Below are 17,477 nucleotides of genomic sequence, written 5' to 3' on the forward strand. Positions count from 1 at the left end.
TCTTCATCAGAAACTTTAATATCCCGGATTATATCATAATAATCTCCATCTTCTGTTCTCCTTATTAATGGTTCAGGTATGTCTATTTTTTTTATTTCCTTCACACTCGAATGTATTTCATCAATATCAACAAAATGCAAATGTCTTACATCTCTCCATTCACTCAAAACCAGTTGATTGTTTGATAAAGAAGCCACACATTCATAGTTATTTCTCGTTTGGTAAATTACCAACGACAATGGAAATTCCACTTTTAATGTCCACAGTTGGTGTTTATTAAAACGATCCCAAGTCATAATGACCAGTGTGTTTGACTGCCATCGACACATTTTCATATTACAATAAACATTCACTTTGATTGAATCCATAAGGTGACCATCCAATGTGAATATCTTAATGTTTCCATTCTCCCAGTCCCATCCTGCAATCAGATTATTTTCAGTAAGAACCAAACGATTAATCTTCGCTGGTTCTTTGTCTCCCAAATGTTTAGGGAGAGGAATATGTCTGGCTTTATCAGAAACTGTCAGGTTCTGTAGATATAAAGTGGAAGACAAGATTTCACTGAGAGAAATGTGTCTGGAAAATACATCCACCAGGTCGATATAATAATTAAGTTGATTATTAGTAACGAGATCATTAACCAACAAGTTCTTATCGTTTATGGCAAACATACGGCTTCTGTCTATCAAATAAACAGACGTTTGGTCAATAGATCCACCTTGGAGACTGAGGGGACGTTTCACTTGGGACATTAAAACACTGGGGACCATCTTAGTTTTACTAGCATAACAATATCTAGTTTTACCACCACGAAGACGATGACGACGATGACCACCACCACCTATTCTAGTGTTGTACTGAAAAGCTTTTTCCCTAGTAACAATTAATAGCTTTTCTGTTTCCTTGTCTACTGATAATGATTTCACAAACACAGGGATATTAATTGTCTTAATTACTTCAACTTGATTATAATAATTGATGGCTAAAATGTCTAAATGTGATGGTTTATCACAATAACAAACAATTTCACATTCACCCATCTTACACACCCGTACATAAGGCTGCCTTAATGATACACTTCTCACTCTCTTTGATACGTTTCCGATGACCCTTAATTGTTTCTGTAGAGGTAATGTGACCCCTATATGATTAGAATCCCATCGACATATATCTGTGGCTGTAGACGGCAGAGATAATCTGGACACAATGTCTCCTTCCTCAGAAATATACAACAAGCAATCATGGTTGATGTCGGACACCACCAACTGTCCATTGGACAGATTACATATTCCGCCAATTACAAGTTTTTGGTCATTCTCCTTTTCTTTGAGTCGTAGATTTAGATTTCTGATATAAGGATTTTTAATGGGTAAAAGACAGCCAGACGACCGGTCTTGATACTTGTAAAGAAGAACCCTGTTGAGTTGAGTGTCCGGGACATAAAGAGTTCCTTGGAAAACAGCAATGTGAGGGTGAACAGGGAAAGGCAGTTCCCACTGCCATTTCATTTGTCCATATAGATCGTAACATCTGAGAATAGAGTGTCTCCTGAAGAGGACATAGAAATAAACATTATCAGAGTAGATGTGATGAGGGTGGCCATAGAATGGAAGGTATTTTTGAAAAAGTTCTTCACCACATGTGGAATAAAATACCATTTTATTTTCGTTTCCATCTATGACTACAAAATTAATTGGAGTTGCAGCAATGCTGACATTATGATGTCCCAGAGAAATTCTTTCTGCAATGTCAACTTTACCTTCGTTGATCAAGAGGATATGGACCTCACTTTTGTTTTCAGTGGTGGTCACAGCTAGACACTTATTTGATACAATATGACATATTTTCATGTAACCAGTTTGCACCTTTATTAAAGGGCCTTTTCTTAGTTCAGGACAGGTGATATACTGAAATCCTTTCATTTCAGGATAAAATACCAGGAATCTGTTTGCGTTTATTCTACAACAGAAAGAAGGAAGCTCAAGGAAAACTGAATTATTTTGGCTAATTATTTCCCCGTTATCAGTGAATACTTTAGCTTTCTTGTTTTTGTAAATTATTAATATAGAAGATGTAGACATAGGTAGAATATTTGTAATGTTGTAGCAATCCTCAATATCAATATAGTCTTTTAAACTGGGGGTATGTAGCTGGTGGTTGTATGACAGTTTGGGCCAAAAGTCTTTATTCATTTGAATACCATGTGGTTTGCCGCAATAATCTGTTACCAAAATGGTATCTTTACCAACAGAAATAGAGCGGCATTTCCTGCCAATGTCCCTCCTTGTCACACCACCTTTAGCTGAAATCCTATAAATTATTTGTCCCTGGAGGACATAGAAATAATTTTGGTAGAGAGAGATTTTACTTGGGAGGTGCAGAGAATGGGTCTCTACCTCCCATATCTGTTGGCCATCCAGTTTGTAACAGATTACTCTGTTGATGCTGGCGAATGTAATTACAAGTATATTCTGGACCCCTACAGCAATATCTGTAGGGGTTTCTTTGGTAATAAATTGATAGTTTATGGTATTATCCTCCCAATCAAATTGGTAAACTGTCTTACCAAACATTTCTACACCTATAAGTGTAGAATCTTCCAAGTAACTCACCATATGTAACCCCAACTGTATCCTTTTGATCTTTAAGGTTTTGGGGCTGATAATAAGAATCATTTCTTGGAAGGGGAGGGTTGCCAGAACCATGTCTTCACTGATTCTGGTGAAACTGGTCACAGAAGATGGACAATGGACATCAATTCTGTCACTGTCTCTTGTTACTAAACTTATTGTCTTACAAAGGTGGGAATATGTCATCACTCCCTCCTCTATGATGACAATATTGGATATTATTGGGATTTCTTCAAATTCTTCTCCAGATTCCTCAATATTTACTTCTCTGGTCACAACTGGCTGAAGCGGCCGAAATTTCGTGGTTACTTTTGCTGGTTCAATGGTCTTGTGGTTGTATGGGTTACAGGTGACATAAATGTCAAAGAGTCTTTGTTGAAACCATTCGAGGTCCTGCTCAATAGAAATATTCTGTTCTTTAGTATATTTCAGCAAAATTCCAAGTCTCTCTTTGACCTTTTCTAAAATACGATTGGCACTTAACCCCAGACTTTCATAATGTTTGCTCTCCTTAACTATATGCTCCATAAACATCATGCAGCGATCATATTGAAGACGAATCCTCTGTATTTTAGCAACTATTTGTTTTTCAGTTTCTTTTGTGCTTTCTTTGTCTCCAGATATGGCCTTCACTGCTGATTCTCTCTCTGAAATAACACTACAATATCCTTCATCACTCCTCCTTGAACCATCATCTTCCTCGTATTTACCCCTTTGATTGTCAACTCCTTCTTCATCCCCTTTTGGTGTTGAGTAACTCAAAGCCCATTTCTGAGGGATAAGTTTCCTTAAAGTATTTTCAGTCTGGTCTTCCATAGTGAATCTGCAAAGAAATATAAGGAAAACATTTAGCTTTGTGAAAATATTAAAGTTTCAGGGAGATGATGTTTGCTTCATCATTTGAAAAACACCAACAAAACATTTATGTATTTCTGTCAGTGAATTAATCTTGTCTAATTAATATTTAAACAACTTATTACAATCTATTCTAAGATGTATTAATAAGTTTCATTAATTACATGGAGTCTAGATATTAGAAATAATTATTTTCACTGGAAATGATATTTGCTCTCAACATCACAAAGAAATAGTCATGTGTGGCTTAGATTTATTTAACGATAATTAGTCAAAGAGATTCCCCTGCTCCAAAAGCACTCAATAACGAGACACTCTAAGCTGTAGAGAAAATTAACTTTAATTGGTGTACATGCTATATTATGTCCCAACACACAGCAATCATGTTCAAACTTTGTTAACATGGAACAATTAGCAAAACATAGGCTTTATTATGTTTCATAGACATTTGTCAGGTACAAGTATTACTAATGATGGGACAGTCATGGTTGGCTTGGTTTCCATCATATTTACCTGGATTAACAGATAGCAATAAAGCTGGAGATGAAACTGTTCTTAACCTGACAAATGCTGTAAATCTCTCGACATTTCAATATAATCCACACAATTATCATACACAACATTGATTAACTCGGAAAGCTGATCCAAAGATGGGCTTTCATATAATCACACTGATAGACAGCATGTTGAGAGGATCGTTATTATTGTTGCTAATTGAGATTAATAAAGATTGGTTAATGAATAAGCCTAATTAGTGAAAGGTAGGTTCCTCCTAATTATCTTTTAATATAAGGGACAATGTTTGGGTAGCAATGAGAAAGATGTGTTTGTATGAAAAAGGGGTTTGGCAGGTGAAGTGTGTTTTGTTTTGTGTCAGGTGAGGAGTTATAACTTGGTGTAGTTTATTATGAAGTATTGGGGGTTTAATGAGGTGGATTAGGAAATATTGGTGGGGGTGTTTAATAACATTGTGGTGACCCATCATCATCAGAATGATCCTCCACCCCTCCTTGGTCTATGAAATAATGACTGTTACTCTATTGACCCCAGGAGGAATGAAAAATAAAAGAGACCTTCTTCAGGATACACATACATATATATGTATACTAGCAGTATCGCCCGGTGTTGCTCGGGTTTGTAAGGGAAATAACTATATAAGCATTTTTAGTGAGTTATAGCAAAAAATGCATTAAAAAATGGAATAAAATATGATGGTAATTTTTTTTTTAAATCGTTGACTCATTGTAGACATTTTTAGAGAGTTACTTCCCTTATATAATAGCGAAAAATGCATTAAAATGGAATAAAAAATGATGGTAGTTTTTTTTTTTTAATCGTTGACTCATCGTAGACATTTTTCGAGAGTTACTTCCCTTATATAATAGCGAAAAATGCATTAAAATGGAATAAAAAATGATGGTAAATTATTTTTAAAATCGTAGACTCATCGTAGACGTGCGCTAATACCCAGAAGGGCTCGATATGAATCACGACTATAAGATACCCGGCTTTGGTTACACTGCACTGCAAAATGTGGGAGTAGTTAGGAATCTAAATCGTAGGAGACAGACACACAACCTTACTTTTATATATAAAGATTTGTGCAACAACTAAAACATTCAGTTGTGCAAATTGTTTGAATCACGACCATAAGATACCCGAATTTGGTTAAACTGCACCGCAAAATGTGGGAGTAGTTAGGAATCTAAATCGTAGGAGACAGACACACAACCTTACTTTTATATATAAAGATTTGTGCAACAACGAAAACATTCAGTTGTGCAAATTGTTTGAATCACGACTATAAGATACCCGGTTTTGGTTAAACTGCACCGCAAAATGTGGGAGTAGTTAGGAATCTAAAACGTAGGAGACAGACACCAACCTTACTTTTATATATAAAGATTTGTGCACAACGAAAACATTCAGTTGTGCGAATTGTTTGAATCACGACTATAAGATACCCGGTTTTGGTTAAACTGCACCGCAAAATGTGGGAGGAGTTAGGAATCTAAATCGTAGGAGACAGACACACAACCTTACTTTTATATATAAAGATTGTGCAACAACGAAAACATTCGGTTGTGCAAATTGTTTGAATCACGACCATAAGATACCCGAATTGGTTAAACTGCACCGCAAAATGTGGGAGTAGTTAGGAATCTAAATCGTAGGAGACAGACACACAACCTTACTTTTATATATAAAGATTTGTGCAACAACTAAAACATTCGGTTGTGCAAATTGTTTGAATCACGACCATAAGATACCCGAATTTGGTTAAACTGCACCGCAAAATGGGGAGGAGTTAGGAATCTAAATCGTAGGAGCCAGACACACAACCTTACTTTTATATATAAGATTTGTGCAACAACGAAAACATTCGGTTGTGCTAATTGTTTGAATCACGACTATAAGATACCCGGTTGGTTTAAACTGCACCGCAAAATGTGGGAGTAGTTAGGAATCTAAATCGTAGGAGACAGACACACAACCTTACTTTTATATATAAAGATTTGTGCAACAACAAAAACATTCGGTTGTGCAAATTGTTTGAATGACGACTATAAGATACCCGGTTTTGGTTAAACTGCACCGCAAAATGTGGGAGTAGTTAGGAATCTAAATCGTAGGAGACAGACACACAACCTTACTTTTATATATAAAGATTTGTGCAACAACTAAAACATTCGGTTGTGCAAATTGTTTGAATCACGACTATAAGATACCGGTTTTGGTTAAACTGCACCACAAAATGTGGGAGTAGTAGTTAGGAATCTAAATCGTAGGAGACAGACACACAACCTTACTTTTATATATAAAGATTTGTGCAACAACGAAAACATTCGGTTGTGCAAATTGTTTGAATGACGACTATAAGATACCCGGTTTTGCTTAAACTGCACCACAAAATGTGGGAGTAGTAGTTAGGAATCTAAATAGAAGGGGACAGACACTCACACAACTACAGCTTTATATATATATACTAGCAGTATCGCCCGGCGTTGCTCGGGTTTGTAAGGGAAATAACTATATAAGCACTTTTAGAGAGTTACTTCCCTTATAGATGCCAATTCGGGCTTTCTTAGCCATTTCTGTTTTGGTGTCTTCAAGCCACGAAGTCGTTGTTCTAAAAGAACGCTGGTCTCCTTGACAACGCTTTACAACGTTAATTTCCTTACACTCCCTTCCCCACAGCTTCACGGGGGAGGGAAGAAGGGGAGGAGAAGCAACACAGGTGCAGGTGTGACGATGGACGCCAACTCCGCCGCCATCGACACACGAAAAAATATGCATTAAAATGGAATAAAAAATGATGTTAAATTATTTTTAAAATTGTAGACTCATCGTAGACGCGCGCTAATAGCCAGACGGGCTTGATATGAATCACGACTATAAGATACCCGAATTTGGTTAAACTGCACCGCAAAATGTGGGAGGAGTTAGGAATCTAAATCGAAGGGGACAGACACTCACACAACTACAGTTTTATATATATAGATATGAAAAGGAGTGGCTGAGTGTTGGGGAGAGACTCAGGTAGGTCCAGTAACATCCCTAGTTTCATTGGAAGAATGGTGAAGAGAAGAGATTTACTGCCAATCTTTGTCACAGCAGTAAGATAGTAGAGTAAAAAGAAGAAGAGAGAGTGATTGAGAGATGAAAGATAGAGGTAAGGGTGATAGGGGTATGGCAGTAGGGACTCAAGCTCCGAGAGTTGACACTCATCAAACTGGTTTTTGGAGGTCTGGGAATATACCTCCAAAAAACCAGTTTGATAAATGCTAATAAACGAATCTTTCGGATCTTGGGTCACTTTGTTACTTCTGCTACATATATATATATATATAAGAAAATAGTAAAGAGTGAAAAAACGACAGAAGGCTTAAATGTTAAAGAATATATATATTTGTGTCAAGATGTCTGGAGAATATTGGAAAAAATTTTTTTTCCCTCCTTAAAATGACATAATTTTATAATTTTTAAAGAAATACCGGTTTCGCAGTTTGTTTTTCAAATTTCTTGTGACTTAATGTTTATTTATAATAACGTAATTCTTGTATTTTTGCTATGGAGAGCTCTAAATAAGGGAAGGAATTAGTGATTTCTTCCGGTGTAAGGGAGATAATCGCTTAAAAAAATTTTTTTCGTTTCCTCTTAGTGTGAATAGTTGAGTCTGGGTTTGTACTTTTCAATGAAGAATGTTTCCTTGTTTAGTCTAATTTGTGATGATAATCCAAAAGCACATTGGTAAAATGGAAAGATTAAAAATTGTGGTTTCAGTTGCTTTGCGCATTTCTCAATGTGTTCACTAAAAGGTATCATTCTATATTCTGGGAATGCAATCTGTTGTCGATGCAGTGTGCATCTACGCCTGAGTGATAGTCCCGTGGACCCCACGTAGTCTTGGTGGCAACCCGAGCATTTAATGACATAAATTATGTTTTCAGAGGCACAAGTAAAGTTAGATTTGATCTTGAATTTCTGTCCCTCTTTAAAAAAAAATTCTGATCCTTCCAATAGGTTAGGACATGTTGCACAGTTCGATCTACCACATTTTTTTACTTTTGCATCCGTCGTTTTAGAAGACAATTTTGCCTTTGTGAGAATCTTTTTAAGTGATTTAGGCTGTTTGTAGCTTTTAATGATTTGGTGTATGTTTAGAATTTCCTTTAATTTGGGGTTTTTATGAAGTATTGGTAAATTCTGGGTGATGATGGTGAAAGCTTCTTTGTTTTGGGGTTGTATGTAGATATGTAAGGTAGTATTTTCGGGGAAGGTGTGTTGTTGTGTTGAACTTTTCTTAAAGTTTCTATGTTGATTCTGTTGCACGTCTGATCCCATCCTCTATGAGTTGAGTTGGGTAATGTCTGTCAATTAAGGTGTTTTTGAGTTCTTGCAGTCTGAAGTTCCTGGTATTTTGTTCTGACACTATTGTGCATATCCTTCTTGCAAGGTTGAAGGGGATGTTTGTTTTAGTGTGTCTTGGGTGGCATGAATTAAAGAGAAGGTATTGTTTGGCGTCTGTGGCTTTGTAGAAAATGTCTGTTTCTATTTTAAGGTTAATTTTTTTGATTAGTATATCCAAGAACAGAAGCTCCTTTTGGTTGTATTCCATTGTGAACTGTATATTTGGGTTTATGCTGTTCAATAGGTTTTTAAATTTTAAGAGTTTATCTGTGTTTTCATTCCAGAGAATAAAACAATCGTCCAAGAATCGTTTCCAGTTCTCTTTTATGTATTGAGAGAGGGGGTTTCCAAATGCTCGGGTTGCCACCAAGACTACGTGGGCTCCACGGGACTATCACTCAGACGTAGATGCACACTGCATCGACAACAGATTGCATTCCCAGAATATAGAATGATACCTTTTAGTGAACACATTGAGAAATGCGCAAAGCAACTGAAACCACAATTTTTAATCTTTCCATTTTACCAATGTGCTTTTGGATTATCATCACAAATTAGACTAAACAAGGAAACATTCTTCATTGAAAAGTACAAACCCAGACTCAACTATTCACACTAAGAGGAAAGGAAAAAAATTTTTTTAAGCGATTATCTCCCTTACACCGGAAGAAATCACTAATTTCTTCCTTATTTAGAGCTCTCCATAGCAAAAATACAAGAATACGTTATTATAAATAAACATTAAGTCACAAGAAATTTGAAAAACGAACTGCGAAACCGGTATTTCTTTAAAAATATAAAATTATGTCATTTTAAGGAGGGAAAAAAAATTTTTCCAATATTCTCCAGACATCTTGACACAAATATATATATTCTTTAACATTTAAGCCTTCTGTCGTTTTTTCACTCTTTACTATTTTCTTATATATTCACCCACGTGCTTTACCAAACAAACTTTCTTATCTATATATATATATATATATATATAAAAAAAATCAAAATCAAATCCAAGTCGATCAACATCAATGGAAATTGTAGCTGTGATACCAGTGCCGGTGGCACATAATAAGCACCATCTGATCGCAGCCATTTGGCAGCCTCGTCTGGCACCTGTGTTGGTGGCACGTAAAAAGCACCACTACACTCACGGAGTGGTTGGCGTTAGGAAGGGCATCCAGCCGTAGAAACTTTGCCAGATCAGACTGGGCCTGGTGCAGCCTTCTGGCTTCCCAGACCCCAGTTGAACCGTCCAACCCATGCTAGCATGGAAAGCGGACGCTAAGTGATGATGATGATATATATATATACATATATATACCTTCACATACCCATGTATAAATATTTGTGTCCATGTATGTTTATAGCTATGAATCAATGAACAACAAAAGAACAAGAGTTACGTAGACACCTTCATTAGCTTCCAGCTGTTTCTGCTACAGGAAGCAGTGAACTCGAGCTGAGTGTGTGTGCGCGTAGGGGTCTGTGCATTTGTTTATGCTTGCAATCTCTTTTAAGTTGCTCCAGGCAGAAACATCTGTCAACCAATCACCCCCACCTTGGAAGACATGGGAAATAAGAACTTTTGTTCTTGCAAAATGGTTTTGGGTGAGCAATAAGAAGGCTGTCTGTCTGTAAAACAAGGCTACAATAATATATTCACCTAACCCATGCTAGCATACAAAGTCAGAAGTGCAATCAAACATAAGTAAACCCATGTTTATTCATTCATATACTCTTATGCACGCATAAACACACACACACACGTGTATGTGTGCATCTGGTGTTAAGAAGATCATCCAGCTGTAGAAATCTTGCCAAATCTTTCATTGCAGCTCAGCAATGTCCTCTGGTTCACTGCTTCCTCGTCAACTGTCCTCCCCATGCCAGTTAGGGAAAATGGATGTCAAAACCTTTATAATGCATCAGATGATGTATTTTCTTTTCTGTATTTTCTTTCTCATAATTTTGTTTTGTTTCTTGCCAGGTTCTTGTGAGTCCCACTCAGTCAAGTCTATGACTACACTCGATGAGAGTCACCAATCCTCACTTGGCTTCAAGCAAGAGAATATTTCCCCAAGTTCTTCCAACATGAACAGCACAATGGTTGGATATGTTTTCTGGTGGAACACTGCAAACAAACGACTCTGTTTGTGTGACGTGACATTTGTTTATAATTTGCAGCAGATGTCAAGACAAGGAGACATGAGCAGATATATGCACACACACACACACACACACACACATAAATGCATACACATACAAGTACAAATATAGATATGCATACATGAATATACACACACATGTATATACCATAGACTTTATCAGTTCCTGGTACGAAACCCACTCACAAGGCTTGAGTCAACCTGGAACATTAGAAGAAGTTAATTCTTTAAGGTGCTGCAAAGTGGGACTGAACCTGAAACCACAAGATTGCAAAGTGAATTCCTTAACCTTACAGCCATGCCCCCATCTTTTTTTGGTGATATTTTGAAGATAATAATAATAATAATCCTTTCTACTATAGGCACAAGGCCTGAAATTTTGGGTGTGGGGTCTAGTCGATTACATCAACCCCAGCACCCAACTGTAGTGGGTGCTTTTACGTGTCACTGGCACGGGGCCCAGTCAGGCAGTACTGGCAATGACCTCGCTCGAATCTTTTACACATGCCACTGGTATAGGTGCCAGTAAGGCAATGCTGTAACGATCACACTCGAATGGTGTGTTTTACGTGCCATCGGCATGGAGGACAGATAGCTGCTCTGGCAACGATCATGCTCGGATGGTGCCCTTAACACCCTACTAGCACAGGGCTCGAGTGCCAGTAAGCCGACGCTGGTAACGATCACACTTGAATGGTGCCTTTTATGTGCCACTGGCAAAGAACCCGGTTAGCCGCTCTGTCAGCGACCACACTCGTATGGTGCTCTTTGCACCCCGCTAGCACTGTAATTTAATTAATTAATTAATCAATTAATTAACAATTTTACCAAGTCGATCGGTACGTTAAAATTACCTTTATAGGTAAAATTATCCATATAATTATAATTAGGCTCGATTGTGTACATATTCAGTCATAGCACTTTGAAATTGTATAAAAATTGGAAATATTATACTGAAGAGAGAAGTAAGTAAAATTCAAATTACTTTAATCTCGAAACACGAATATAATTAATTCTGGTCATGTTGATTCATTGTCTTTCTCTTTGCCTTCGTAAAAAAGTATGTTTACCGTCATGGAGATTCTTATAGTAGTAGAAAAGGAATTTTTAACTCCCATTTCTAATTTCGGGATGTGGTGAAGCAGTTAGCTGAACCCTAATTATCTCTGTATATATAAAGCTGAAGTTGTCTGTGTATGGCAGGTTTGTTAGCCTTCAACTAACACTGTCTCCTCCGAGATCCTGCCGCGCAAGTTGACCAAAATTGAGAGTGTGATAGAAGAAGGTTTGCTCTTCCTTCCGCAGAAGAAAAAATTCAAATTGGACCATGTTAACACCAAAAATTATTTACATCAAAAAGGTGCTTTTTTTCTATAAAAATCCCTATTTTTTATGATATTCCTATTATAATAAAACTGATTTTAAATTTTGGCACAAGGCCAGCAATTTCAAGGAAGTACTCAGCTAGAACTTAATTTATCAATCCCAAAAGGATGAAAGGCGAAATCAACCTTGGTGGAATTTGAACTCAGAATGTAAAGACGGTCAAAATTCTGCTTTGCATCCACATAATTCTGCCGGCTCGTCACAGTAATAATAATAATAATAATCCTTTCTTACTATAGGAAGAAGGCCTGAAATTTCGGGTGAGGGGACTAGTTGATTACATCAGACCCAGCCCCTAACTGGTTCTTATTTTATCAATCAGAAAAAAGGATGAGAGGCAAAGTCGACCTTGTGGAATTTGGTGGAATAAGTACCAGTTGCACAACTCCAGTGTGTAACTGGTACTTATTGAATTGACCCCAAAAGGAAGAAAGGCAAAGTCGACCTTGGTGGAATTTGAACTCAGACTGTAGCGGCAAACGAGTCATCATAATATTAATAATAATAAGAATGGCTTCAAATTTTAGCACAAGGCCAGCAGTTTCAGGGGAGCAGGTAAGTTGATTACAGCGACCCCAGAACTCGAAAGGTACTTATTTTATCGACCCTGAAAGAATGGAAGTTGACATCGGCAACATTTGAACTCAGAACGTAAAGACAACCAAAATGCTGCCAAGCATTTTGCCCAGCATGCTAACTGTTCTGCCAGCTCACCACCTACATCATCATCATCATCATCATAATAATAATAAACAATAACAACAACAACCATACTTTTCCTATTTCATATCCTTCATATGTCCCCTTTTACTTTCATCTCTCTCTCTCTCATTCACTGTCTCCTTTTAAATATCAACTTCAACATTTCATTCCCTTCTTTTACATAAACATATATATATATATTATGTGTGTATATGTGTATATATCTATATATATATATATATATATATATATATATATATATATATATATATATATATATATATATATACATATATATGTGTATATATATATACATATGTATATATATAATATATATATATTATGTATCATCATCATCATCGTTTAACCTCTGCCTTCCATGCTAGCATGGGTTGGACGATTTTGACTGAGGGCTGGCAAACCAGATGGCTGCACCAGGCTCCAATCTTGATCTGACAGAGTTTCTACAGCTGGATGCCCTTCCTAACGCCAACCACTCCGAGAGTGTAGTGGGTGCATTTTACGTGCCACCGGCAGGAGGGCCAGTCAGGCGGTACTGGCAACGACCTCACTCGAATGGTGTCTTTTACGTGCCACTGACACGGAAGCCAGTTAACCACTCTGGCAACGATCATGCTTGGATGATGCTCTTAGCACCCTACTAGCCCGGGCACAAGTAAGGCCACGTGTATATATATATATATATTCTTTAATTCTTGTACTTGCTTCAGTCATTTGAGTGTGGCCATGCTAGAGCACTGCCTTTAGTCAAACAAATCAACCTCAGGACTTATTCTTTCTAAGACCAATACTTATTCTATTGGTCTCTTTAGCCAAATTGCTAAGTTACAAGGATGTAAACATACCAATATTGGTTGTCAAGCTCTGTTGGTGGGACAAACAGAGACACATAAATATATCTGATGGGCTTCTTTCAGTTTCCATCTAACAGATCCACTCACAAGGTTTTGATTTGCCCAATGTGCCATGCAATAGGACTGAACCCAGAGCCATGTGGTTGGCAAGCATGCTTCTTACCACACAGCCACTCTTGTGCCCCTGCCCCACTGCTTCTAATTCTTGTCACCTCCCACATTACCACTCCCCCTTTCCGTTGTCTCTCATAATATATATATATGTATATATTGTATTCCTTTATTTGTTTCAGTCAATTGACTGCAGCCATGCTGGAGCACCGCCTGTAGTCAAATATAAATGGACCCCAGTTCTTATTCTTTGTTTTGCCCAATACTTATTCTATCAGTCTCTTTTGCCAAATCGCTAAGATACAGGGACGCAAACCCACCAAAATCGGTCGTCAAGCAAAGCTGGGGGACAAACATATACACACACACATATATATATATAATCGAAATTGAACCAAATTCGATGACTGGCACCCGTGCCAGTGGAGCGCTAACAGCACCATCCGAGTGTGATCATTGCCAGAGCAGCTGTCTGGCTCCCATGCCAGTGGCACATGAAAAGCACCATTTGAGTGTGATCGTTACCAGCATTGCCTCATCGGCACTTGTGCTGGTGACACAAAAAACAATTCGAGCGAGGTCGTAGCCAGTGCCGCTGGACTGGCTCCTGTGCAGGTGGCACGTAAAAGGCACCATTTGAGTGTGGTCGTTGCCAGTATCACCTGACTGGCCCTTGTGCCTGTGTAACGTAAAAGCAACCAGTACACTCTCGGAATGGTTGGCATTAGGAAGGGCATCCAGCTATAGAAACTCTGCCAGATGAGATTGGAGCCTGGTGCAGCCATCTGGTTCGCCAGTCCTCACTCAAATTGTCCAACCCATGACAGCATGGAAAGCGGACGTTAAACAATGATGATGATATTCTTTCATTTCCTTCTACCAAATCCTCTCACAAGTCTTTGGTTGGCCTGAGGCTATAATAGTAAACTCTTGCTCAAAGTATCACGCAGTGGAACTGAACCCGGAACTATGTGGTTGGGAAGTAAGCTTCTTACCACACAGCCACTCCTGTGTGTGTATATATATATATATATATATATACACCACAGATTCACAAACCTAAAGATCCTGACTCCATACGGATTTATAGTGGCAGAGCTGATGCTGGGAATGGCCAATGAGCTGGTGTTGACAACAACAACAACAACAGAAGCACAGTGGCAGTGACCGGATGGGTGTCTTTGAGACCAGAGCCTTAAACGGCTGAAAAAAGTGGAAGGGTCAACTACAACAGTTGTTGCAGACTTGATAATATAAACAAAGAGAAGAACGATGAAAGAGGGAGGAAATGGATGAAGAGGAGGCATGTAAATAAACTCTGGGTCTACATTGATGGAAAATAAGTTGAAAAACAGCATCAGAAGATCTGACCTCTCTGGCTGTATTTAAAATCAAAAGAGGTCAACCAGATGACATAAGATATAGAATGACTTGAAGAGATTTGAAATCTGGAGGAGCCTTTCTCTCTACTTGTGTAACCCCTGGCAATGTCTTGCACATAGAAAGAAAGAAGTGGTTGAAGAGGAGGAAGAACAACAATGATGACAAATCTACTCCAGTACTTGACTGGTTCTTTATCAATCATAATATAAAGTAAAGCTGACCTCACTAGGTATTGAACTCAGAGCACCAGAGCAGATACTGGAAACAGTCTTTTAGTAAAATGTGTGAAAGCCTTTGCCAACTGACCCCTTTTTACATGAATAAGTTCACTTGTTTAACTGTTTGATTTCTATGAATATATTATTGCTTGAGAGAGCATCATTAGAGAAACATAACCAGGTCGTACCTTGGCCAGGTAATAACAAATGATTAATTACATTATACACGGGTGCATGTTCATTGGTATATCTGATGTTACCTTGGAATTGTTTAATTTTTAGACAATTCTCTTTGTTAACTTGAAGAAATATACAAATTTATAACATATATTATTATTATTAAAAATACAATATTTAAATGTAATTTATAAAAATATATTAAAAATACAATCTTTTAAAATGTTATAAAACTTTTATAATTCCAAAATACAATTTATAAAGTTGAAATATTGAAACATTAAAATTATTTTTATAAACAGTAAATATATCTAAAATGAAAGAAATACATTTGTTTAAAATATATTAAAACTATGATTTCCATTTTTGATTTTTCACTGAAAGTTAATTCTTGTCTAGCGATGCTATAGTCAAAAACTCTCTAACCATGACCCTCCCATAAGTTGTCATGATTGAATATGTTTTTAGGGGCATTTTAGGGACTTTGTTCTTTGTTTGTAATAGAGTTTATATTAAATGCAGACAATGTGAAATATTTCCCAGAAGCCATCCATCTGATAAATAATATCGAAGATGGTGAGAAAACATATTTAATGCATTGCACATGTTGATGTAGGATAAAGATGTGCTGAGAGAGAAAATATATGTTGTCACCAAATTGTTTAACATTTAAACAATTCTTCTTGTTTGCTTCAAGATATAAAATAGAAATGAAATCACCAGAACAATTCCATTTATATACAAAGTTTAATATTAAAATAAAAAATCAGTTTAAAACATTTCAATTAGTAGAGTCGTTAGAATGGTATTAGTACTGACACTTTGTGTTCTGGGTTCAAATTCTGGCATGGTCAACTTTGACTTTTATTATGCAAGGGTCAATAATTTAAATACTAGTTTGAGGTGGTAGAATTAAATACTGGACACGATGCCTTCCAGTAGGTAATGTGGTTCTTTATGAATTGAGTTCAAATCCCATTGTGGCCACCCTATGTTGCAGACTATATCTATCACCAAATTTCACACCAAAAGCTGGCCCCTGAGCTGCTTTTAGCAGAGGATTTCTCTTTTGTCTGCATTCACATTAGGCCCCTTGTTTTGAGAATGTGTTTCTCCCACTCATCCCTGTCAGAGACCCTGGAAAATAAAAGGGTCATATGCAAGGCCCTTCTCCCTCAACAAAGCTTTTAAAAAATTAAGTTTATGAAAAACAGCCAATTAATTTATCTGCCATGAAATTAATTTGCAAATTTTAAATTTCACTTGAGACTTAGAAATCCACTTTAAACTACGTAAAATGATGTATCCTTAGATGAACATTTCCATCAAATAGTTTTGACATAGTTATAACACAACCATACTTTATATTCTGGAAATGAAAGGTTTTACTTGTGATGTGACACTGCAAAATGTTTAAACAATGTTTAGTCTATAAAATGGTGTGTGCAAATAAAACAATATCTATATAACAGTATATTTATGTTTGAAATAAGTCTAATGAATGTTTAGCAATGTAAATGTGGTGGTAAATTGTGTGTTAAATAAATAGGAGAAGAATATTATTTACCAGGGTTGGTTATTGGGTTTTGATACTGGCTTGAAGTCTTTCTGTCTCAGAAATATTCTGTGAGTCTGCTTCGCTCGAACAGCAATGAAGATATGGCAACAGTTAAGAGGATACTTATAATATATCCGGGAGTAGTAGGCATTGCCTCCTCATATGTGTGTGTGTGTGTGTATACATCTTTATGTATGTATATATAGATGGATATACACATACATACATGTCTGTGTGTATATACATTTCTATGTGTGTATAGGTGTGGGAGTGGCTGTGTAGTAAGTAGATTGCTTACCAACCACATGGCTCTGGGTTCAGTCCCACTGTGTGGCACCTTGCACAAGTGACTTCTACTATAGCCTGGGGCCAACCAAAGCCTTGTAAGTAGATTTGGTAGATGGAAACTGAAAGAAGCCCATTGTATATATATATGTATGTGTGTGTATATGTCCCCCATAGCTTAGCAGTTTAGCAAAAGAGACTGATAGAATAAGTACTAGGCT

General features: G+C 37.1%; 1 protein-coding gene across 1 annotated transcript; it reads right to left on the reverse strand.

Moving 5' to 3' along the window:
* Window positions 1-230: 230 nt before the first annotated feature.
* LOC118761762 lies at window positions 231-17,137 on the reverse strand (the record flags this gene model as incomplete). Its single annotated transcript, XM_036499908.1, has 3 exons — window positions 16,981-17,137; window positions 1,640-3,456; window positions 231-421 (listed from the first exon to the last, which is right to left on the reverse strand). Coding segments are annotated over exons 2-3 (2,001 nt in total), but the record flags the coding sequence as incomplete, so codon positions are not given.
* Between the last annotated feature and the right edge of the window lie 340 nt (window positions 17,138-17,477).

The sequence above is a fragment of the Octopus sinensis genome, unplaced genomic scaffold (assembly GCF_006345805.1).
Source record: "Octopus sinensis unplaced genomic scaffold, ASM634580v1 Contig17127, whole genome shotgun sequence".
NCBI lineage: Eukaryota > Metazoa > Mollusca > Cephalopoda > Octopoda > Octopodidae > Octopus > Octopus sinensis.